The sequence below is a fragment of the Nicotiana tabacum genome, chromosome 6 (genome assembly GCF_000715075.1).
Source record: "Nicotiana tabacum cultivar K326 chromosome 6, ASM71507v2, whole genome shotgun sequence".
Lineage (NCBI taxonomy): Eukaryota > Viridiplantae > Streptophyta > Magnoliopsida > Solanales > Solanaceae > Nicotiana > Nicotiana tabacum.
In genome coordinates, this window is record NC_134085.1 from 208,765,332 (window position 1) to 208,789,572 (window position 24,241).

The 24,241-nt window shown below is 35.3% G+C and overlaps 1 protein-coding gene across 4 annotated transcripts in view; it reads right to left on the reverse strand.

The window, feature by feature from the left end:
- The window catches only part of LOC107789490 (ABC transporter C family member 13), a 35,202-nt gene extending 11,556 nt beyond the window's left edge, over window positions 1–23,646 (reverse strand). For all 4 annotated transcript variants that reach the window (XR_012711156.1, XR_012711155.1, XR_012711154.1 and 1 more), the window contains exons 1-14: window positions 23,513–23,646; window positions 22,590–22,631; window positions 22,419–22,505; window positions 21,355–21,510; window positions 21,143–21,274; window positions 20,489–20,589; window positions 19,755–19,818; window positions 19,179–19,436; window positions 12,960–13,029; window positions 12,178–12,238; window positions 11,347–11,434; window positions 10,147–10,265; window positions 8,435–8,532; window positions 7,851–7,917 (exon numbers count right to left, since the gene is read on the reverse strand). Coding sequence is in view for 1 of the 4 variants with exons in the window: in XM_075256599.1 (XP_075112700.1) it covers window positions 7,851–7,917; window positions 8,435–8,532; window positions 10,147–10,265; window positions 11,347–11,434; window positions 12,178–12,238; window positions 12,960–13,029; window positions 19,179–19,436; window positions 19,755–19,818; window positions 20,489–20,589; window positions 21,143–21,274; window positions 21,355–21,510; window positions 22,419–22,505; window positions 22,590–22,631; window positions 23,513–23,551 (1,382 nt within the window). In the remaining 3 variants the exon portion in view is untranslated. The remainder of the gene's footprint in view (window positions 1–7,850; window positions 7,918–8,434; window positions 8,533–10,146; window positions 10,266–11,346; window positions 11,435–12,177; window positions 12,239–12,959; window positions 13,030–19,178; window positions 19,437–19,754; window positions 19,819–20,488; window positions 20,590–21,142; window positions 21,275–21,354; window positions 21,511–22,418; window positions 22,506–22,589; window positions 22,632–23,512) is intronic.
- Between the last annotated feature and the right edge of the window lie 595 nt (window positions 23,647–24,241).

Here is a 24,241-nt window from a genome sequence, read left to right on the forward strand (position 1 = left end):
TTTTTTGGCCAAACTTCTTGAGGACAGCCTAGTCGCACATAAATTCCGAGTCCATTGGTACTATTTCCGACATATTCCGACAACTTTGGATTTACCTTAATGAACAAAACATACCTACTAAGGCAAGACCATAACAACCGTAGCATCTCAAAATAGGTACTTGTGTTATGTCATAACAACCGTAGTAAAAACTGAAAATAATACTCAGACCATAACAACCGTAGCATCTTCTTTAGCTACGACCTATTTTGCTCAGACCTTTAGCATCTTCCTTGTGTCGTAGCATCTCAAAATAGGTTAGCACTATTAATAGTGCTAATCCTTTATGTATGGTCGTAGCATCTCAAAATAATACTCAGAATTAAGGCCTACTAAGGCAAGACCATAACAACCGTAGCATCTTCTTTAGCTACTTGTTCGGTTGTCTGAGTATTATGGTCAAGTGTTATGTTGAGATGTATACCTTACATAAAGGAATTTAATGAACAAAACATACCTACTAAGGCAAGACCTATTCAAATGAATCATGACTTAATGGAAGTCTGTAAAAAGGAAATAAGTGATCTTCTCCGGAAGAAAATAATTAGGCCTTCTAAATCACCTTGGAGCTGTGCAGCCTTCTATGTTAACAATAACGCAGAAAAGGAAAGAGGAGCCCCTAGGTTAGTAATTAACTATAAACCTTTAAATAAAGTATTACAATGGATTAGGTACCCGATACCTAATAAAAGAGAATTATTAAAAAGAACTTATAGGGCTAATATTTATAGCAAATTCGATATGAAATCAGGTTTCTGGCAAATTCAAATTGCTGAGAAAGATAAATATAAAACTGCCTTCAATGTCCCCTTTGGACAGTATGAATGGAACGTAATGCCTTTTGGGTTAAAAAATGCCCCATCTGAATTTCAGAATCTAATGAATAATATATTCAACCCCTATAGTAACATGTCAATAGTTTACATTGACGAGTTTGAAGGATCGAAAGTACAAATAAAAATATGCGGAAATTAAAGTAAAATAAGACAAGTTTTAAGAAACTTACTTTTATTTAGAACATAAGAAACTGCGGAAGGAAATTTTACAGAGAGGGGAGGGAGGACATATAAGAAAAGAGAAGAGCGATTTTCGGTCTGCCTCTTCTATTACATTTGGAAGTCTTATATAGACTTCGAAAGATTTAATTAACGACTCCTGTTTTCCGGAAAGGTCAAGTGTCATTGTCAATGACTCTTGCTTTTTTGAAAGGTCAAGTGTCGTTGTCTCCTTTTCTGAAAAAGGAGGCGTCGCTGTCTCCTTTTCCGAAAAGGCAAATGTCGCTGCAGAACTGTTTATCTATTAGACTGGGCATAGGCCTGGGCTATTCCGTCTAATTCTTCCATATCTCCATTCTTTCTGCTTTCTGCAGATGACGAACTTGAGACTGCTTCTAGCATTGTTTGTATTTGATTTGGATCTGTTGACTCGATATTTGCTAACATTCCAAGCAGCCTTTTCTTCAACTCATGTTGAGAGTTTCCTGATCCTGCTTGGGACTCTGTTCTGATTGGTCGGGATTTCTTTGGTTCTTTAACCTCTAGAATCCATCCTTTGATCTTTGGTGTTTTAACTAAGTATCTGATTTTCTCAATTTGCTCTATGTCAAATGACCAATTGATAATAAAAGATATTCGCTTTGCAAAGTAGTATTTGCATAACCTTATATGTTCAGGAAGAGAAGTGATTTCATTTTCTATTTGGAACCTTTTATAATGCATATGGAAGCTTCGGGGCATTGTTTGCTCCGTTCCTCCAAACACTTTCCACCAGTCGTAGAACCATCTGGGTAGTATGGACCACTGGGCTTGCTCACTATACTTTACAAACCAGGTGTGGGTTTTTGGTCGTAAATAGAGGAAATTAAACCATGCATCCATATAATCTTTAAAATTATAGGTTTGAGGCCTATATTGGACTGATAATACTATTGGGGTATGTAAGTGATCCATGGTCCATTCAAATGGACTTAATACTTTGTTAATGATGAATTTTGAAATTCTGATACTAGTAGGGTCTCTTTCATCGTAGAGGGTATGTTCAAATGTAACAGATTTTGTATCTGATAGGATTAATTTTCTCGTCTTTAGGGGTCACTAGTGTCAACATAATTCTTGTCTGTGTAACAGGGCCTGATTAAATCTGCAAGGTCAAAGTTTTCGTAGCCTTTGTCTAGGGCTAAAACTTTAACCGGTTCTTTAGCGATTAACTCAAAAGTCTCCCTTTCTGAGGAAACTGGTCTTTTGTCTTCCGCTTTTGTTGGTGTGTTAGGATTGACTGCTTGGGCGAAGGTTTCAGGAACCTTCATTGCGTAGTCGGCACTTGTCAGTATCTTACCTGCTTGGCTGGTGGAGGCTTTTGAGAAAACCTGCTGAAATGGACCATCTCTTTTGGGAATAGTCCCGAGTACTGTCATGGCAGTGGTTTTATTTGTAGTGGGTACTCTCGGAGGGGTAACCACTATATTTAGGGGTGGTCTTACGGGTGGTAATAATGGGAATTCTGCAAGAGCAGAATACCTATTCTCTCTTTTAGGAGAGGCCCTGAACGGACCCTTCTGGTCTGGTCTCATTTTTACCCTATAAAAATTCTCTAGTTAGAAAATCGAGCAAAAAGTTATTTTCTCCTTTTATAAATTCGATTTCAAAGTCGAAGCTAGATAATAAAGCTTGCCATCTGGCAAAAATCTGTTTAGAAATAAGAATTTTAACATCCTTTTGCAAAATTTCTTTAGCTGATTTACAATCAACTCTTAATAAAAATTCTTTATTTATTAAATCATCTTGAAATTTTGTAATATATAGTACTATAGACAAAATCTCTTTTTTGACTGTACTATAATTCTTTTGAGCCGGATTCCAGATACCAGAAGTGAAACGAACTAACTGTTCTGGAGACTCTGACGAAATCGTTGTTTAAGAATTTCACCGTACCCTTCATCAGAAGCGTCGGTTTCGACTATCATGAACGCTTCAAGATTTGGAATTCCTAGACATGGGAGTTTTTGAACAATGGACTTGACTTTCTTGACTGTGTCGGTTTGCTATAGACTCCAAGGGACCGGATTCTTCCTGAGACGTTTATAAAGGGGTTCACAAATTTTCCTAATATTAGGGATAAAGTCTGCTACGTAGTTGAGGCTTCCTAAGAATCTTTGTAGTTGTGTTTTGTCTATGATTTCATCGGGAAATTTGGACGAGAATTCAATGGCTCCACAGATTGGTTTGTAGGTTCCTTGATATAGGTCATGTCCTAAAAATCTAATGGTTGTTTGAAACAACTTTATATCTTCTTAGCACTGACTACTAGTCGGTTGTGTTTTACTATTTTAAAGAAAGTATTGAGATGTTTAAAGTGGGAATCTATATCTTCTGAAAATATTAATACGTCGTCAATGTAAACTATTGACATGTTACTATAGGGGTTGAATATATTATTCATTAGATTCTGAAATTCAGATGGGGCATTTTTTAACCCAAAAGGCATTACGTTCCATTCATACTGTCCAAAGGGGACATTGAAGGCAGTTTTATATTTATCTTCCTCAGCAATTTGAATTTGCCAGAAACCTGATTTCATATCGAATTTGCTATAAATATTAGCCCTATAAGTTCTTTTTAATAAATCTCTTTTATTACGTATCGGGTACCTAATCCATTGTAATACTTTATTTAAAGGTTTATAGTTAATTACTAACCTAGGGGCTCCTCTTTCCTTTTCTGCGTTATTGTTAACATAGAAGGCTGCACAGCTCCAAGGTGATTTAGAAGGCCTAATTATTTTCTTCCGGAGAAGATCACTTATTTCCTTTTTACAGACTTCCATTAAGTCATGATTCATTTGAATAGGTCTTGCCTTAGTAGGTATGTTTTGTTCATTAAATTCCTTTATGTAAGGTAGGTGGACTATGTGCCTTTTTCGTTCCCAAAAGCCTGTAGGTAAATCGGAACAAACTTCTAGTTCGAGTTTTTGCTGAAACAATTTAATCTTATCTCCTACTTCCGGGGTTTTTAAAGTTTGTTCAATTTTGTGAACTTTTATATCATTTTTTAAGTAATTAACTTGTTGAGATAATAAGTTTATTTTAAAAATTGTTTGTGATTTAATGTAATCACTTTCCTCTTTAGAGATTGGATTTAGGTAAGGAAATCGTATTTCTTTTCCTAATACATTAGTGCAGAGTGCACTTAAATCGTCGTAATGTGGCTTTATTTGGGTCAGGAAAGGAATTCCCAAAATTATTTCTTCATTTATATCCCTTGTTATTACAAAATCATTAATAAAGCATATTCCATCATTACAGATATGTGCTTTAGATAATTTGTAATTTATTTTTATAATTCTCCTACAGCGGAGTATAATTTTTGCGTACTCTTTTCTAAATATTTTAGAGGTATTATTCCTTCCATTATGCAGTTCTTATCTGCACCTGAATCTAATAATGTTAATTTATTAAAGGTCATATCTTGCACTTTTAAAGTTATGGGGAGATGATAACTTTTAGCCTTTATTTTAGTGAGTTTAACTAAGGCTGATGAGCCGTCTCTTGATTCTTCTACAATTGAATTATTATCGTTTAATTTTGAAGTGTTGCCATCTTCTTCAGAATCGTTACCATTATTTTCTTCTTTGAAGAATTCTTGATTAATAAGTTTTCTTTTATTTGCTTGGGATAATATTTTATTAGTAATATTTTCCATTTCGATTTTATTAAGTCTAAGCTTAATATCTTTTAATTCTTCTTTCACTGATTTAAGTTCAGTTTGAAGATGTTGGACGGTAGTGGGTTCTTCTGTTTTAACAGAAAATCTATCCATTACTTTCTTCATATCAAAAGGTTCTATCTGTGGTCGATTTCCCTTCTGTTTAACCATAATATTTTTTAATTCAATTAGATATTTTTTCTTTAAGTCATCGTTATCAATGTGTTCGATGATGTCGAATAAGACTTCCTTGGAGTCTTCCGAAATTACCCTAAGTGAGTTTTGACTACACACGCAAACTGCGCCAGTACAGTTACAGCTGTTTTCTACTGAGCTGCTACTGTCTGAATCATACGCGACATTGATTAGTTCATTGTCACTATCCGAATAACTAACAGTGGATGAAGATGATGAAGACGATGAACTGTAATCATTATCTTCTAGAATAGCGTAAAGTTTTTCTTTAGTATTTTCGTCAATTTCTAAAGAATTAACTTTATTCTTTTTCCCTTTCGTGACCTTACAGTCACTGGCTCTATGCCCTGCTTTTCCACATGACCAACATTTATCACCATAATTTTTCTTTCTTTTAAACCTTTTCTTTTTAGAAGTTTCACCTTCTTTCTTTTCTTTACGCTTATGGTGTCTTCTAGGTTTATCAGAAATTTTATGTTTGTTTTTCTTTGATACTCTTTTTGAAGGAGCTGCAATTGTTTTGTAACCGAAGTCTTGGGCAAAAACTACCAAGTTCAGCTTTGGATTGTAGTCTGTCCTTTTTAATAAGGCTTTTTAGTTTTAGGTCTGTACATAGGTCTAAACCTGTAACATTAATAAAGCTTATTAAATCTCCATACGTTAGATTATCATATGGAATTGAACCATTAAATCTATCTTTAATTTTATTTCTTACCTTTTCGGCAAATAGTCTGGGTAATCCACTAATGAATCTTTCTTTCCAGAAAGGGTTATTACAGTCTTCTCTGATCATTACCTTTTCTATGAACATATCTTTATACCACCTAAAATCTGTTAATTTTGGGCAGCCAAGATTATTAAGAAGTTCAAGACTTCTATCTTGGAATAGTTTTGGTTCTCCAATAAAATGTTTGGCTATACAATAAATTAAAGTTGTTGTAGCATCTTCTTTAGCTACTTGTTCGGTTGTCTGAGTATTATTTTCAGTTTTTACTACAGTTGTTATGGTCGTAGCATTAAGGATTTGATTTCTGTTTTCTTCGTAAAGATAATTATCCCACCAATTTTTTAATGTACCAGTAAAACCTGATACTACTAAGGTTGCAGCGTGTTTATCTGACGCATTTTTCATTTTGTAGGTTGTTACCGCAATTCCTATTTCGTGGAGTTTTTTGTAAATTTGGCCTTCGGCTAGGCCATCAATATTCCATTCGGTAATTCCAGTTCCATCATGACTGGAGTAAGATAGATAGACGTCTTCTTCAAATTGAACATCTGGGAACGTTGGTCTTCCATAATAATTTTTCTTATTAGGATGTCGAGGATTTCCCATTATTCTACTTACTTCAGGAGTATTAGCAGAGATAGTTTTTAAAGTAACTAGAGGTTTTATCTTATTAATAAAGTCTGAGCATTCGTTAGAAGCTTTCTCTATTATTACTAACTTTGCTTCTCTGTCAGGGATGGTTTCATCCTTTAGTATAGTTTCATACGTTTTATTTAATGAAGTTAATTGTTTTTGTAATTTATGTAGTTCTATAGTTTTGTCTCCACTACTACTAGCTTGTTCTGTATGGATTTTTGATACACTCAGTTTCGTTTTAAGTTGTTCTTCTATTTTTTCTAGAAGTTCATTTGTAAAATCAAATTTATCTTTTAATTGCGGGAACTTTTCTTTTGAAAATTCAGGGATTTTAATAGTAGGATGTGTTTCTATAGTAGGTGCTACTGTTGATTTTGTTGGGATTCCTAATTTGTTAGTGTCTTTTAATTGATTGGCTACAACATGTAAAAGATTGTTTGTGTAATTATTTTGAACAATTATTTTGTTCAAGTCTTTGTTTATTGGTTCTTTATCGAGGTGAATGCTTTCTCTTTTGAAAGGGGAAGCTGTTATGACCTCATTCTGAACTGGTATTACTATTTCATCTAAAGGTGGAATAGTGGCTTCTATTGTACCTTTATTTTTAGTATACCATTTGTTAATAATCATTTGTAAAGATTCCTTTTGATTTGGAATCTGCCCAGTTAATTCGAACCATCTAAAGAATTCTATATCACATTTAAGTCTTTTTAGATCTTTAATCTATTTATTTCTGAAGGACTTTCTTTGATCTAAAGAATAGGCATTTACATACCATTTTCTTTTAATGTTGTTATCAGGGTAGTCTAAATGCTCAGTGGGAACACCCTGATAACAACATTAAAAGAAAATGGTATGTAAATGCCTATTCTTAAGATCAAAGAAAGTCTAAAGTTGCTGTAGCATCTTCTTTAGCTACTTGTTCGGTTGTCTGAGTATTATTTTCAGTTTTTACTACGGTTGTTATGGTCGTAGCATTAAGGATTTGATTTCTGACTATTAATTCCTTTATGTATGGTCGTAGCATCTCAAAATAGGTTGTTATGTATGGTCGTAGCATCTCAAAATAGGTTAGCACTATTAATTCCTTTATGTATGGTCGTAGCATCTCAAAATAGGTTGTTATGGTCGTAGCATTAAGGATTTTATTAAAAATGATAACAGAACACTTGACACTCCAGAAAGAAAAGGCAACATAAAAAGTTCACAACAAGTAAAATAAAATAACTGATAAGAAGAACTGTTGCTTAGTTTCAGCAAAATGACAACACTGATTGACTCTATTTAATTTCAGGAAACAATCTATAGCAACCAAGGATCACTAGAAAAACTGCAAAAGAATGTTAAGAGATTGATCACATTCAGGTAGACTCTCTGCCAAGTTTAGAAAAGAAATTTGTGATTATTCAACATGGGCACCAATACACTTAATCTTTCCAATAGCACTGACCAGGTAAAGAAGATGAATGAACTAACATTTCAGGAATAACCCCATATGAGGTGATATACCAAAATGAATTCCGGCAAGGTTATAAAGAGTTGCTGCCACATACCTTTCATCCTTCTGCTCCATCATGCTCTTTGTAGCATTTGCAATCACATTTGCAATCCACTTATTAACTGCACAGAATAGCACTTATCAAGCCTTCTCTAGAATTGATTAAATGTATAAAGACCTTGACATATCAAGCCACTTACCAAAGCCGTTTGAAAATAAAAATGTATCATCTTCCTTGAAGGTTGAAGATATGTTGCAGGATAAGGTCTAAGACTATATTGACTATTGATTTTATTCCTGATGGTGATTTGTTATCTAAGTTGAAAAATATAGATTGCTCCTTAAACTAAGCCCTAAACCTTCATCAACCTCTCAAGGAAAACTTTATTGACAGCAGTGACACAATCACATCCACGACATTTTCTAGTGGCAACTAGTCTGTATTTATCACTTATCACTTCCCCAACAATAAGCAAGTTATCAATCAACTTAGTATCACTGTGACACCCTATTTCCACCAGACCAACTTAAAACATATAGTTGTCTCTGTCATATGAACACTTAATAGTTAGTGCAGACACAGTAGTATTCAATTGTCAATAAATTTTGCACATGTTCAAGATCTGAGTCATCTAATACCTGGTATTAGCAGAATTGTTATAGCTATTCCAGACAGAAATGCAAACTTGACTTGTTTATACAGCAGATAAAGAGCAATTCCAATCTGCAATGGCAAACTGATGCATTTCATGATTAATAGATCTGGTAACCAAGGAAATGGGAAAGGACAACATCCAAGCTGGCGAACTTCATTCTTCTTTTTATAAGAGGTCTAATCAATTCAACGAAGCAACATGCTAGATATTATCTTGAATGAAAGACTTTAAAATACGTCATCACTTTTCAAATAGGCACTGCCTCACAAGAAGGTGCAGTGAGTTGTATCGCAGATTTTGAAAAGGTCCTCTATTTTTCTTGAATAGATGCACTTAACAACAAAAGAGAAAACAAGAAGAAAAAAGGAAAAAAGAAATACAAACGAACATGTTGACCCTGATAAAACACATTATAGTTTGTTGAACATTTTGCGGAGCAGGACCATTCTCTTTTAGCAACAATTTATCATTATTTATCCCAAAAAGAAAACTAAAACTAGGATCAGAAATGTGCATTTAATAGTGGCATCATCAATGAAAATACATGAATTTACGGTCACGAATGTGCAAGTAGAGTAAGAAGGAATGGTAACAGAAAGTCTGAAAGTTAAAGATACATCAACACAAATATGAAATTATCATACCAAATTTTAATTGACAGAAGTAAAAAGCATACTGGATAAATATCACAATATCCAAAATTTACACGACATCGTTGTGTACAGCTAGCTACTAATAAGAAAATCTTTTTTTACAGACAGCATAGATACATTCCATTCAACCCAAATTTAGCTAGATGCTAACTTTACGTTGAGTTTTCATACATCATGGATTTCAAATTTCCTACTGAAAGGCAATCAGTGAATCTTTATGATTCACTGAACTATGGACACCATTTTTAAGTGGTTCCAACTTCCTGAGATGTTTTTCTTCTTTCTGGTCATAAGTGAAAATGGCAACTTGCTATTAAAAAACTTTATCAAGAATGTTTCGGCATAGATTTATGAGGCACAAGTAGGTCTCAATATGCACCGAGAAGAATTAGGCATCAGAGAGTGGCTAATAGTTTCTTGAAACTTTAAGGGAAGAACGACATTTTTGGAAACATGACAACCTAGACCCTAGATGTTTATTTCTGTCTTGCCAGTGACTGTTTCTTAAGTTAGGGCCTTTTATCCTTGTAGTTTCTAGAATCCCCAAGGATGGTGACTGTTAACCAAATATCAAAAAGACACACACACAAATGGTAGGTCATATAAAAGATTACAATTAGAAAATTATTCAAAGGAAACCAAGATTAATTCAAAGAAACATAATTCGCATTGCCATGTCGATCTGAGCAGAATTAAGTGTCAAAATCAAAGATATGTCGGAAATTTTTCATAAAAATGGAAATTTCAGTGCATGTCACAAAGTATGCTGCCTTCACAATAAGGATGATGCTAATTTCCATCTACCTAATGATGTTAAATTGAGGACAACATAATTCATTTAGAAGTAGCCCCTACTGCATGAATGAAATCTTAATTCAGATCTCTCGATCACTGATCACAAGAAGATTATTAAGCAAAAGGAATTTATATTCTTCATCTTCATTTTGGATATCTTATTTTGGTTTTGGTTTTGGGGGGGGGGGGTAGACATGGGCCAACCAATTACATTATTACTAATCCTCTCGAGACAGAAAATACTGACCTCCATATATCATGAAAACTATTACACAGGTTCGCAACTCGATCAGCATCCACAGACATAAATGTCTGAATTTCTCCTTCAGAAAATTTTGATCTCTCGGCCAAACTAACAGAAAGACACTTGAAAAGAAAAATGGCAATGTTAGTCACTAATATCATGTAGTATATAAAACTTTCACTTAGAGTTGAAGTTTGAAAACTTAGCACGCCCCTTTAGGCTTTAAAAAGTGGTAGCCACATGGACACGACTTTAGAAGGACAAAGATTGATATATCACTTATCCCTATGACCATTATACATGATAAATGAAAAAGATAAATAACAAGGTACTCTCCACCTGGATTTCCTAGGTTTTGCAAACTGGTACTAGGCCCTCCTAGCTTTAGGTTTTGGAAACTGGTGGACAACCTTTACATGGAACAAAAATAACCAATTTACTATTTCTTTCTCTTAGTAGTCACTATAGACAACAACCATTAGTATAGGAATAACACTCAATTCATTGCGAATCATACTCTACTATCTAAAACCAAAGAGCTCAAAACTCCTAATGTACTTGCTCTTTAACCAAACAAAAGATGGGGTGTCAATGTTCTCATTTTAGGAAGAACATTTCAAGTTTGATAATACCCAGATGGAGATAATCTGAATAAAAAACAACGATATGCAGGGAGAAACCGTTAACAATAACGTTAAAATTGAATTAGAAAATAAATGGAGCCACTTCACACCTTGGAATAAACAAACCAAAAACTTCCAATTTTAGGCTTTTAAAAGACAAAAATCATTCAGTTAGAGAACGTAGGAAAATAATACTGTAATGTTTATCAGTTAGAAGAGGCATTTCTACAACTTCTTCAAACTTAAAAAAGCTAAGACCTAGTCCTGAAAGAACAAGATTTATGCTCGTTTCATCAGAAAGTAATGACAATAAACACCCTCCTCATTTGACAAGAAAGAAGCACCTGACATTGCCCCAAACTTAAAGTGGCTAGTTAAATGCCATTTTAACAGCTACATGGTCTAGTTAGAATTATTAATGATACAAATTACAAAATGAACATATTCAGATAAGAAGATAAATAGTATGAAATAAAGATGCAACATGAATACAGTATGACACAGTTGTAATGTGGCTATAGAACAGATTGTTCAGGGTAATAAAGGAGCTTATAATGAAACATTGTTAATAAAGATTCACCTTTTGGTAAATAAGACTCATGATACTGGATCTTAGCTTGAGCTTGAGCTTTGAAAGATGAAAAGTATATTGTGTATCAAGAAACGATCTGCAGCATTGCAGAGAGAACTTCCAAGACTTAGACAATATGTCATAGATCAGAGCCCAATAATAACTTACAGCTTAAGTTATACAACTAAAAAAAGTCAGACAAATGCGAGAAAGACAATGTAGTATGCCAGCTAGCATGCGAAGTATCCCAAATATAGATAACCCAGGTTGTAAGCTTACCACAATGAGAATACATTCCCAAGAGAGAAAACATGAGAGGGGCAGAACTCCAATCCACTTTCCACTTTCCAATACAGAATTATTGCAAAACTCAAGTTTAAAAAGTAAAAATCCAAAGAAATTCTAATGAGTGTTGGAGATACAGAGATGGTGAGTAAATGTCCTACTCTCAAAAAATGTTGATAAGAGCAAATTTTTAAGTAAAAGTCTAGTATCTATCCAAGACTCAAGTTTGGCCAAACTATGGAAGTCATCTTAAGACACACTAAAAATATATGAACACGTCCCTTTATAAAAACTTGAGAGGTTATATATGTAGATTATAACAACTTAATAACATGATCTAACTTGAAATCCCATATGCTGATAAACGAGAACCTAGAATTCACAATATTTTCTCTTCTTTTTTGTGTGTATGTGCAAGACAACATTGAGTGTTGTTCTATCAGTAACATACAAAGTTCACCAATAACACCATGTAGTTTGACAAGAACTTGAAAGAAGCTGAAACACGTCATAACTTAAAATTAATGAATTCCAGGAACGGAAAGTAATAGTTACTTCAAGACAGAAGAAAGGCCCAAGGATAGTGCAAGAATATAGCCATCATAGTCTCTTGAACCTGTTGATAAAGAGTACAAAAGAGTACGAACACCAGTCACAAAGGGTTATTCAACCATAAGAATGTTATAAAAGATCCAATTAACAGTCATGAAGACATCTGGCACACTTGTCAAATAAGTAGTTAATTGATCTACCCTAAAATGAGTTTGATGATATACAACATTAAAGCTAAACATTGCCAATAACACCGTTAAACTGAAAAGAGCATTTATCCGCATATTCATGGAATGTAGACAATAATAAACGATGACAATGAGACCACTTTACATTGAAGATACTACACTCCTTGTAAAGGAAAAGAAAGAAAATATCCTCAACTAAAAATCTACACTCTAATGATTGATGGAGAGAGAACATCCACAATGAAAATCCAAAAGAGTACACAGCAACTGAATGTGAACAAGAGTGATGATTCTGAAAATTTTAACACCACACATACTAATATCAGGTTAGAATTAATTTTATGGAGGCACTATGTTGATTGACAAGAGAATCATTCAGCAAGCTTCCGAGTGCACATGTCTAAAACGAAGGTTATAATTAACTCTAGGAGAGCATTAATTTTTATGCCAGCTGAAAAGCAAAGAAAAACAACTGTCCTACTAATATCAAAGGCTCCAAAAACAAGATAGAAATATCAGTTTTCCAGGGAAAGTATGAATTAAATTCATTCGATTCAGAATGGATACTGGAAAAATGAAATAATTGTATATGCAAACCTTGCTGAAGAAAGTGAATCAACTTATTGAGTAGCAATGGACCCGCAAAACCAAGACAGTCATTAAGCACCTACAAAATGGAGAAATGTTACTAACAACTTTTGAATCTATTAGTAATATTTAACAAGATTGGTACAAACAAATTCAGCACTTTATTTATCAATAAAGAATGCATCATCAAATTCATATGTTGGTCTTGAGATCTAAGTTGTCCCTATAATTTAAAGAAAATTTCCATATGATGCCACGTAAAGAAAACACCAAAAAAGTTGTGGTATGCAATTTGAAAAGTTAGTCACCTAAAATCAGACAGAACTTTCAACAGTTACCAGCTTGTATTATACAAAATCATTGCACCTTTTAAAATTCATGGCCATCGCGCTTAGCACGAAATGTGGTCAAAGAGTAATATACTGAAATTTTCACTACCCATACAGAAGCTATACAACAACAACAACAGCAACAACAACATACTCAGTATTATCCCACACCGTAGGGTTTGGGGAGGGTAGTGTGTACGCAGACCTTACCCCTACCTTGTGAGGATAGAGAGGTTGTTTCCAATAGACTCTTGGCTCAGGAAAGCATAAGCACCACATTAATGAAAATATAGACAAGAAGGGACAGTACCAAAAAGCCATATAAAAGCAGAATAAAAACACAAGATAATAAGGTGATAAACAATAAAAGAAAATAACGGTTAGTCATAAAAACCTATTACCAACAGAAAGCGAACTGCATGCCCCATGCAGAAACTATAGTTAAGAATAATAGTCTCTACTCTATTTCTCTCTAAATCAAGTTTCTGGGGTAATAAATGCATAACTTGGAATTTATCTGGTCATACGTAAAAAGGAAAAAGAAAAAGAAAAAGAAAAATAAGCTATTTGATAACAGAGAACAGAAACAGTAAGCATTAAGTTAAGATATAACAACATCAAATCAATGTATATGCATCATGTGAATGATGTAAGTGTATTTCACTTCATACTGCAAAAGATAGATTACACCTAGAATATATACACAAAGCTAGAGACATAATTTCAAGAGTGTATCCCTAAGATCATGGCTTTTACCCACAATCTTTGACTATACCATCAAACACAATCTAACATACAATCTAATATTGAAATACTCTCTGACAAAATCTAAGTCTTAACACTCCCCCTTAAGCTGGAGCGTACATGTCATATGCTCCAAGCTTGCTACAAATGTATTCAATCCGAGCCCCTTTAAGGGACTTAATAAGGACATCTGCCAATTGGTCATTTGAACCGACAAAGCTAGTGGCAATGCATCCGGACTCGATCTTCTACCTAATAAAATGACAATCCACCTCTATATGTTTTGTTCTTTCACGAAAAACTGGATTAGAGGCAATATGAAAGGAAGCCTGATTGTCACATATAAGCTCCATCTGTTTGAACTTAACACATTTTAACTCTTGGAGGAGTTGTTTCAACCAAATAAGCTCGCATGTAGCAAGGGCCATAGCTCGATATTTTGCTTCTGCACTAGATCTGGCAATAACATATTGCTTTTTGCTTTTCCAAGAGAATAGATTTCCCCCAATCATGATACAGTGCCCAGAAGTAGAGCGTCTATCTGATGGAGAACCTGCCCAATCAGCATCAGAATATCCAACAATGTTTGTGTGACCTTTGTCTTCATATAATAGTCATTGCCCCGGAGCTTTTTTTGATGTATCTTAGGATGCGAATTACTGCGTCCCAATGATCTTTACACGAAGCTTGGAGAAACTGACTAACCACACTTAATGCAAATGAAATATCAGGTCGTGTGATAGTAAGATAATTCAGTTTACCGACCAGTCTTCGATATCTGCCAGGATCATTCAATGGCTCCCCCTGTCCCTACGAGTTTGACATTTGGATCCATAGGAGCGTCAATAGGTTTGCAGTTTAACATGCATGTTTCCTCCAGTATGTCCAAAGCATATTTTCTTTGTGAGATAGCAATACCGTTCTTGGATTGTGCTACCTCGATTCCCAAGAAATACTTTAACTTCCCCAAGTCCTTGGTTTGAAAGTGACTGAATAGATGCTGCTTTAGTTGAGATATTCCTTCTTGATCATTTCAAGTTATGACAATGTCATCAACATAAACGACTAGATAAATATTATTTTCTGAACCATTATGTCGATAGAAAATGGAGTGATCTGCTTCACTTCGAGACATCCCAAATTGTTGGACAACAGAGCTAAATCTGCCAAACCATGCTCTCGAAGATTGCTTAAGGCCATATAGTGAACGTTTCAGGCGGCATACTAAGTTTGACTCCCCCTGAGCAACAAACCCAGGAGGTTGCTCCATATAAACTTCCTCAGCAAGCTCACCATGTAAGAAGGCATTCTTTATATCTAGTTGATGAAGCGGCCAACAACGCATTGCTGCTAAGGAGATAAGCAGTCGGACAGATGCAATTTTGGCAACGGGAGAGAATGTGTCACCATAATCAAGGCCATAAATCTGGGTGTATCCTTTAGCAACAAGGCGAGCTTTCAGCCGATCAATTGTTCCGTCTGAACCTACCTTTATTGTATAGATCCACCGACATCCAACAGTAGATTTTCCTTTCGGTAACTGGACCAATTCCCAAGTGTTATTGGTTTCTAGAGTAGTCATTTCTTCAATCATAGCACATTTCCACCCTGAATGTACCAATGCTTCACCAACAGTCTTTGGTATAGGTACATGAGAAAAAGCAGATACAAAGGTATAATATAATGGGGACAATCGGTGATAACTTAAGCAGTTAAATCGTACTGGTTTCTGAGTAGTGCGTATATCTTTGCGTATGGCGATTGGTGGAGTTACTGCATTTGATGAAGGCATGACTGGAGCAGGTGACTTAGGAGCAAGAGATGAGTCATCGGAAGCTGCCACTGTATCCGGATCAGGTGTAATGCTATCATTAGTATTAGCTAGAGGACGGGCACGTCTAGAGTATTCTTGGAGAGGAGGAGGAGAGCCTTGAGGTCTGTTTGGAAGACTAACCTGCGGTATATGAAATGTAGGCACCGGCAAAACTTGAGGCATCAAATTTCTGTTTGTAGTGTTTAGTGAAAAATAGGGAGATGCCTCAAAGAAGGTTACATCCGCAGAGATCAAATATTTATGTGCTTTTGGATCATAGCATTTATAACCTTTTTGGTAACGAGAGTATCCAAGAAATACACACTTAATTGACTTTGGTTGGAGTTTGTCATTTCCACGACTGTGATCATGAACAAAACAAGTACATCCAAACACTCTCAAAGGTAAATGATAGGGATTTTGACCTGGAAAGAGAATTGAGTGTGGACTTTGATGTTGCAACACAGAAGAAGACATCCTATTGATCAGATAGCAAGCAGTGAGAACAATATCTCCCCAAAAACGAAGAGGAACGTGATGGTGTATAAGTAAGGCACAAGCAGTTTCAATGAGATGCCGATTTTTACGTTCGGCGACTCCATTTTGTTGAGGAGTATATGCACAAGAGGTCTGATGAGTGATTCCTTGAGATGACATGAAACTAGTGAAGGGGGATGATAAATACTCTTTTGCATTGTCACTACGTAATACCTTTACTGAAACACCAAATTGATTATTTACCTCAACGCAAAAGTTTTGAAAAATAGAAAACAATTCAAAACGATTTTTCATTAAAAATACCCATGTGCAACGGGAGAAGTCATCAATAAAGGTAAAAAAATACTAAAATCCTAAACTTGAAACAACACGACTAGGACCCCAAACATCTGAGTGAACAATGTCAAACATAGATGACGCCCTATTATTGACTCTTTTAGGAAACGAAGTGCGGGTGGGTTTCCCAAGCTGACAAGATTCACATTCAAAAGAAGACAATGTGGAAAGACTAGGAATTAATTTCGGAAGCTTTGCAAGACTCGGGTGACCTAAACGGCTATGGAGTAAATCAGCTGACGCAACGGAAGTGAAGGCAACTAGTGGTTGTGATCTGGACATATGATATAGTCCCTGTGACTCATATCCTGTTCCAATCGTCTTCCCCGTTCTCCAGTCCTGCACAACAACAGAGTTTGAAAAAAAGTGACAGAACAATTAAGACTTTTGGTTAATTTACTAATGGAAATCAAATTTAATGGGCATTCTGGAGCAAATAAAACTGAGTTTATAGAGATAGAGGGAAGAAGTTGCACTTCTCCTATTCCTTTTACTGCAGTTCGCAAGCCATTAGCAAGGGTAACTGCAGAGAGGGTTGATGAAGGAATAAGGTTTGAAAAAAGATTCTGATTACCGGAGACATGGTCAGATGCACCTGAGTCCAGTATCCACGAGCAATTGGGTGAAGACCTGCTCAGACAAGCAAAGGAATTACTAGTTTTTGAGGTGCCAGATGAGAGTGATTGTTGTTTAGCCGCTTGATACTGCAGGTAATCACAATAATCCACTCCAGAAAATCAGCATGTTGATCATCTGTTTCACCACCATTTTGAACCATGTGGGTTGTACTACGATTGTTTGTACGTGATGGTCGACCATGCAGTTTCCAACAAGTTGTCAAGTATGGCTTGGCTTGTTGCAGTAATAGCAGTAGGGTCTGGTGCTTTTACCTTTTCCTCTTTGAGAGACATTTTGTTCTTGTGGATTTTCATTTTGCACGGCTAATACAGATGTCTCCACTTTATTAGTATCAAGTATTTCTGTTCCAATACGCAATAGTCGAGCTGAAACCTCAACTAATGAAGGAACTAAAGAGCTTGCCAAGATCTGATCCTTTATAGGGCTGAGATCAGATCGAAGTCCTTTCAGTGCCAAAACCATAAAAAACTTATCTCTTTGTTGCTCCTGGGTGGTGACACTTGCAGTAAGTGGCATGAGTGAGTCAAATTGATCTTTCAAGGTATGTATTTGTCCTAAATAACTCGCCATATCTTGATTGTTCTGCTGAAGTTGGACTAAATATGAAACTACTTTGTATATCGTTCGTATACAAAGCTTTAGCTTTAGTCCAAACTTTATAGTAAGTTTTACAAGATTGAAACAAGTTGAGTAATTTAGGATCCAAAGAGTTCCATAAAAGATTACACAATTGTGCATCAATTCGGGTCCACTTAGTCGTTTCACTAGTGCCAATTTCACTAGCATTTTTGACTAAGTGATCTTTATATCCCTGTCCCATGAACCACATCTCAACTGAAGAAGACCATGGTGAGTAATTATTACTACCTTGTAATTTAACAGTAGTAATAGTGGAACGATTCGAAATTGTAGGGAAAAATGGTTTGACTTCTTCTGTTGTGGATGACTCACCTGTCATTTTGATATTAAATTTCAATAAGGCAAGGGTACAAAACAATATGGGAAAGAGGACAAAAGTAAGAGGACCGTGTAATGAAATAGAAGACTTTGTTGGACAAGAAAGCTTGCAAAAATGGCCCCCACATGTAAAGACAAAGTAATAAAGTATGACTTAAAATAAAGAAAGCTTTACTTTTGAAAAAGCTTTTCAAAACCAAAGTTTTACTCTTCTGCTTCAAACGAAAAATCCCCTCTATCTAACAGAATAGTTTTCTTTTCCTCTCACCCAGATCTTGTTATCACAAGATCTGGCCGGGAAAGGAGCTTATTAATAGAGTCGGGTCAGAGGGTAACAAGATCTGACCGTAAACTACTTCGGAGATTTTAAAGAATGTGATGGGTAAGACCGGAATAAATGGTCGACCCTCACGTATCTGAAATAAAAGTCATAGATGGCCGGAAAAATCCGCCGAAGAAGTGGATGGCGGAAAAAGCAACCAGAAAAGGTGGTCGGAAAAATCCACCGGAGTAGTGACTGCCGGAAAAAGAATCGGAAAAAGTATTTGAGTCTCTACCGAGATCGTAGAGGCTCTGATACCATGTGAATGATGTAAGTGTATTTCACCTCATACTGCAAAAGATAGATTACACCTACAATATATACACAAAGCTAGAGACATAATTTCAAGAGTGTATCCCTAAGATCATGGCTTTTACCCACAATCTTTGACTATACCATCAGACACAATCTAACATACAATCTAATATTGAAATACTCTCTGACAAAATCTAAGTCTTAACATATCCAATAGTATAGTCACAACTCTCATCACTGTGATTATCAGAAAAGCATCAGCTTACTGATCTGGACACATTGGTTCTTCTATATTATTCCAAGACTAATGTAAAGCAGTCACAAAAATATATTACCTTCAGAAGACCAAGACGGAAATATGGCCATCCATATGCAAGACAAATTGCTTTGATTAGTGAAGGATGAGAATATTCATTTCTTTCTTGAGCTTTCCAGCTAGTTAACAGCAAAGTGTGGCAGGATGAAGGATCCATATCAATGGGTAGCTCAAGCAAATCTTCAAAGTCAAGCTGCCTTTTGACTCCGCATTCCATTACAGGTTTGATAGATTTGAATCCTATCAGGTCCCAGCAGTTGCATATAATTCCATTTGGCTAATATCCCAATGAAACCCATTGTCCCAAAATTAGGATAAACAGGGGAAACAAGAACTGAAAGTAAAAATGTTATAGGCAACCAAAGTTTTGCATGCAAAGTAAAAAAGCAGACAGGTTCAGCACATAGAGAAAGTACTGTAGTTATAACTTTTCTTTTATAAAAAAAAAAAAAAAAAAAAAAAAAAACCAGCGCTTTCTGACATCTCCAAAGTGGTAAAACAGGTCTCAGTTGTTTTCATATTACAACAATCCCATGATGGAATTCAATGAATAACATGAAACATCTCATATGATGAATGGAGATGATATACATACCACTCCTCCGAAGCGACCTTGAGCAGTGTCCATTTTACTTGGCAGAAGCAATTCCTCCATGGAACTGTTTATGCAATTAATCATCATGCGATTAATGAATTATAGATGAACTTTTAGTTATACAATCAGTGTTCAATCAACATAATTGAAATTTCAAACTCTTGCAAATTATTGCCAGCTCATATTGTCACATAGAGCATATATAATAAAAAATAACTAGATAAATAATGAATCCTGGTAGATAAAAAGGTAAAAACTTCTATGCATCTGCATGGAAAATATCATTCAACACAACGTAGGTAAATAGAAAGGAAAAATGTTATTGCAGGATATTTATTGCGCATATATTAAAATTTAGAAAGATAAGAGAGCCAAAGCAACAGTCATTCAAGTGATTATATGATTATCAACATTCTAATGTTTAACATATTAATTGCTGGTTGAATACCCAGAAACTTGACACGAACTAAATGAACTTAGCAAGGTGATGGAGGATAAAGTATGTTTTATGATTCCCTTGTGCATTATAAATAATAGGAGGTCATTCCAAAATAAACAGCCCTATCCCGACTGGGATGATTTTCTTTTTTGTTTGACTTTTCATTTGTCAAGTAACCTCTAATCTTTCTATGGATATCCAATGCGATTAACTCAACTGCCTAGGAGCGCACAAAACAGCTAGATCTTTGTATCAATACAATTACATAATGCCAAAAACAGGAAGAGGAAGTTACCTTCTATTCTGAGGCCGTGCTGTAGTTCTGATAATATTAATCAAAACTGCAAAACTCACATCCAATAAAGCACTGCAGCTTTCTTTAAGACATAGTAGAACCTGAAACGCCAAAATTATAGTAGACTCTTTCAATATTCGGTGGTCAGCACTCAGCAGAATCTAGGTGATAAATATGTGCATCGAAACAAGTATCAAGAATTGAACATGGGCAGTTGTTCAAGAGAAATAAAGCCTACTCAACAGATACTTTCTCTCACATAAGATGATGGTTTATAGACCTTAGGGTGTATATCCATGAAAACCAAAAAGCATCAAAAGCTAACACTGCCGCTTTTAGTTTCACCTTACTGCAGAGAATCTAATAATCTGCTTTGGCATTAGAGTCAACATTTTGAGCAGAATGCAATGTAAATGCCCAACAAATACATGAACTAATTAAAGTAATAAACAGTATCTCAATGCATTCCTCAAGAATAAAAGAATATCTTCTGATTCTGAGGTGCAACAAGATCCAGATTGTTTACTTGTAGGAGCAATTTTAAAAATGAATTGAGATGCATTTAACAACATAAACAAGTATTCCTTGGAGAAAGTAAATTTCGTAGATCCAACATATTCACCATCTTAAATTCCAGTAAATTAAAAGGCATACCTGAAGAGAAGAAAAATCTCTTTGTAAATGGGGTACCAAAAGAATAAATTTCAACATCCACCAAACGCATATGATGGGGTTGCAGCAAATGACATAGCAGTACCCACACTTAAGGACCAGCAGAATGGTGGCCTGAAAAGGTATAATGCCTGATGAGAAATGGAAGCCGCTGCTACAAAATGCATAATTTGGTAGAGAAGTGCAAAGCTCACCCAAACTGAGAATTGCGAGAATCTGAAGAGCCATTCATGATATGGTTCAGGAAAACTGTCAAGTCTTTTCTTGATTAGCACAATCATGTCAAAGAGTGCCATGCTTGCACCCAATGCAGGTAGAAGATGTAAGGAAACCGTTAGTAGACGGGGTACCTATTTAATCCATGTAATCATTAGTCCATGAAGCACCTCATGAAGGAAAACATTAATCCAACTATGTAAGTGAAGCGTCCATGGAAATAATTTGCATGATTATGAGTCAGAAAGAGGAGTTAGTTAGGTAGAGGAATGAGAAACATGAAACAAGGGATTTCATATCTGGAACGCAAAAGAGTAACCATATTAAATAAGGACATGCTACTTTGTCTTCTTTAAGTATACTCCACAAACATCAAGAAAGAGCATGCAAAGTACAATTGTCTAAAACAAAAAGGTAACATGAACTGAACCCTCAGCCTTATAATCACAGAAGATATTTATCTTGAAGAGATTAAAGACATGAACACTTCCCGAGCCATGTCTTCATCTCTATATATCCTTCTTATGTGCCAAAATCCTATGCGATTTCTCCCATTAGAAACTTGTTAAGAACTACAGTTGCCAAGCCACATGACAACAGTGAATGGACAAAAAGCATTGTTAAATTTTTTCTTGCACAAAGCACCAATTCCTGATAAATTTCCTTCTTTCCTGTTAATTATCATCAGGGGAAGCAACAATAAACACTATCTAACAGGTAAAAGAAAACTATGTGTGGTTGATAACATGCATTTTAAATTAAGTGCATGCTTCCCAAAATGCGGATCATGCCAAATGAAATACTTTCCTAAATGGAATGGCTGCACTTAGAATATAATCAATGGTAGGAGTCCTACTTTTACACAAAACGATAATCCATTCCTCACTTCTAAGCATTAATCCATGGTTTAAAGTCCAAATCAGAAAACTATACAGAGGCAATGTCTTTCTTCTTTTTGAAAACAAAAGGAAATGTGTAGTAATATCCAATTTAAGCGGAGTGGTAAAAGGGAACAACTCCTTGCAATGAAGACACAGCATACCCTTTTTCCATCTTTGGCACTCCTTTTACCTGCTCCGATGGCAGCAACAAGGACAATAGTCACGATATTAGCTCCAAAGCCCAGAACTGTGAATGTGGTTAAGGTAATAAACAATAATTGCAATTTGTATAACTTTCTTAGCATAAAAGAACATACATAAATTTAAGGATATAAGTTGCTGAAACACTGTGAAACTCCGTTGCTATCCCATACCTGACCACCCAGAAATAAAAACAGTGTTTGTCCGTTAGAATCAAAACAATAACACAAACATAAGGTTTAATGGTAGCAAGACAGAAAGCATGATGTTCCTTATCTGCAAGGAGAGAGAGTGAACAAGATTTAAGTGGTATTCATGTCCCCCACGTTCCCTTACTCTCTCGTCATTAAGGGGGATTCTTGATTGTTTTTGATTGAGGAAGTTTGTAAGACGCTCACACAGAATGTATTTGTAGTTCTTGCTTTAAAAAATTCGCGAAACAAAGTTGTTACTGAGGTTCAAGAAACGGAGTATTTCCGATGTTTAATAATTAAGGTTACCGCCGGAGAGATTATCTGACTATCACACAAAATCTTGAACACTTGCAAAGTAAATCGCAACAAAAAGGCTAGACAAATTTTCAGATAATTAAAAGCGAAAAGGAACATTAGCCTTTTTATTTTTATTTTTATTTCTATTCATAAAATAAAACAAAAAAGCATCAGAAGAAAAGCCATTGCAGAAAACTGCTGAAATTTAAAAGAGAAAGAATACCGTGCAGCAAGGTGAGTAATTTCGAAAGTTTAGGTACTAAGGTATCCCACTCTGTGTAGTAATTACAGTCTAAAAAAAATTGATGAGGTATCTCATGAGTTGGAAGAAAAGTGGGCGAATATCTATCTACTCTGCTTAGAATCTTGTATTCTTGAAAACAAAACCTGTCATAAAAATTCAAGACATTTTTCTAATGCATAAACTGGACTATAAGTAAAAGATATAAGAAAGAAAGATGCTTGTCAAGGAAAAATGATCAAAAAGTAAATTATAGTGAAATCAGAAGAAAGTAACAGTAGAAACTTGGGTATGGACGAGGAAAAAGAAAAAAGGAACATACATATGGAGACTCAGGGCAGACGCGCTTCATCAATTCCATATGGAAACCTTTGCTTCAAATTGAGGAGAGATAGAGGAACGGTCGAATTGGAAGAAATGGCGGAGTAGTGCATGGATGGCAACATAGAAGCGAGTTGGCGAATCCGACGTCCCTTTAATGTGTTTTTTTATGTCAATGCGGGTCGGGTTTATGGATCATGACGTCCCTTTACTGTGTTTGTTTTATGTCAATGCGGGTCGGGTTTATGGATCATTCGGCAAGGTAAAAATTGCACGGGCGCCTATTTGGTCGCCCTCATTTAACATATTCCCATTATTTTAAAAACTTTTAACTTCTACCCACTTTTTAAATAACTCCAGTCATCTTTCTCCTCCTCCTTGCTTTGCAACTCTCTCGAATTATATACAGGAGAATCTCAATTAAAAACCTTAGAACGTTCTTCCCATTCAGTGATACTATAGTCTCTCAATTACTAACAAAGGAATTGACTGATTCAAACAAAAATTAAAGAAATGCTAGATTAATGGAGGATTCGTGTTTTTATCATTGCCCGGGGGGCTTTTTTATCTTCATAAAGGATACATATTATCCATAGAGATCTGGAGGTGAATAACAATATTCTTCTAGACGGTAATGAACCTCAAATATCAGATTTTGGATTGTCGCATGTTTTTGGTGGCAAAGATTCAAAAGCTAAGACAAATCGAGTTGTTGGAACTTAGTAATCAT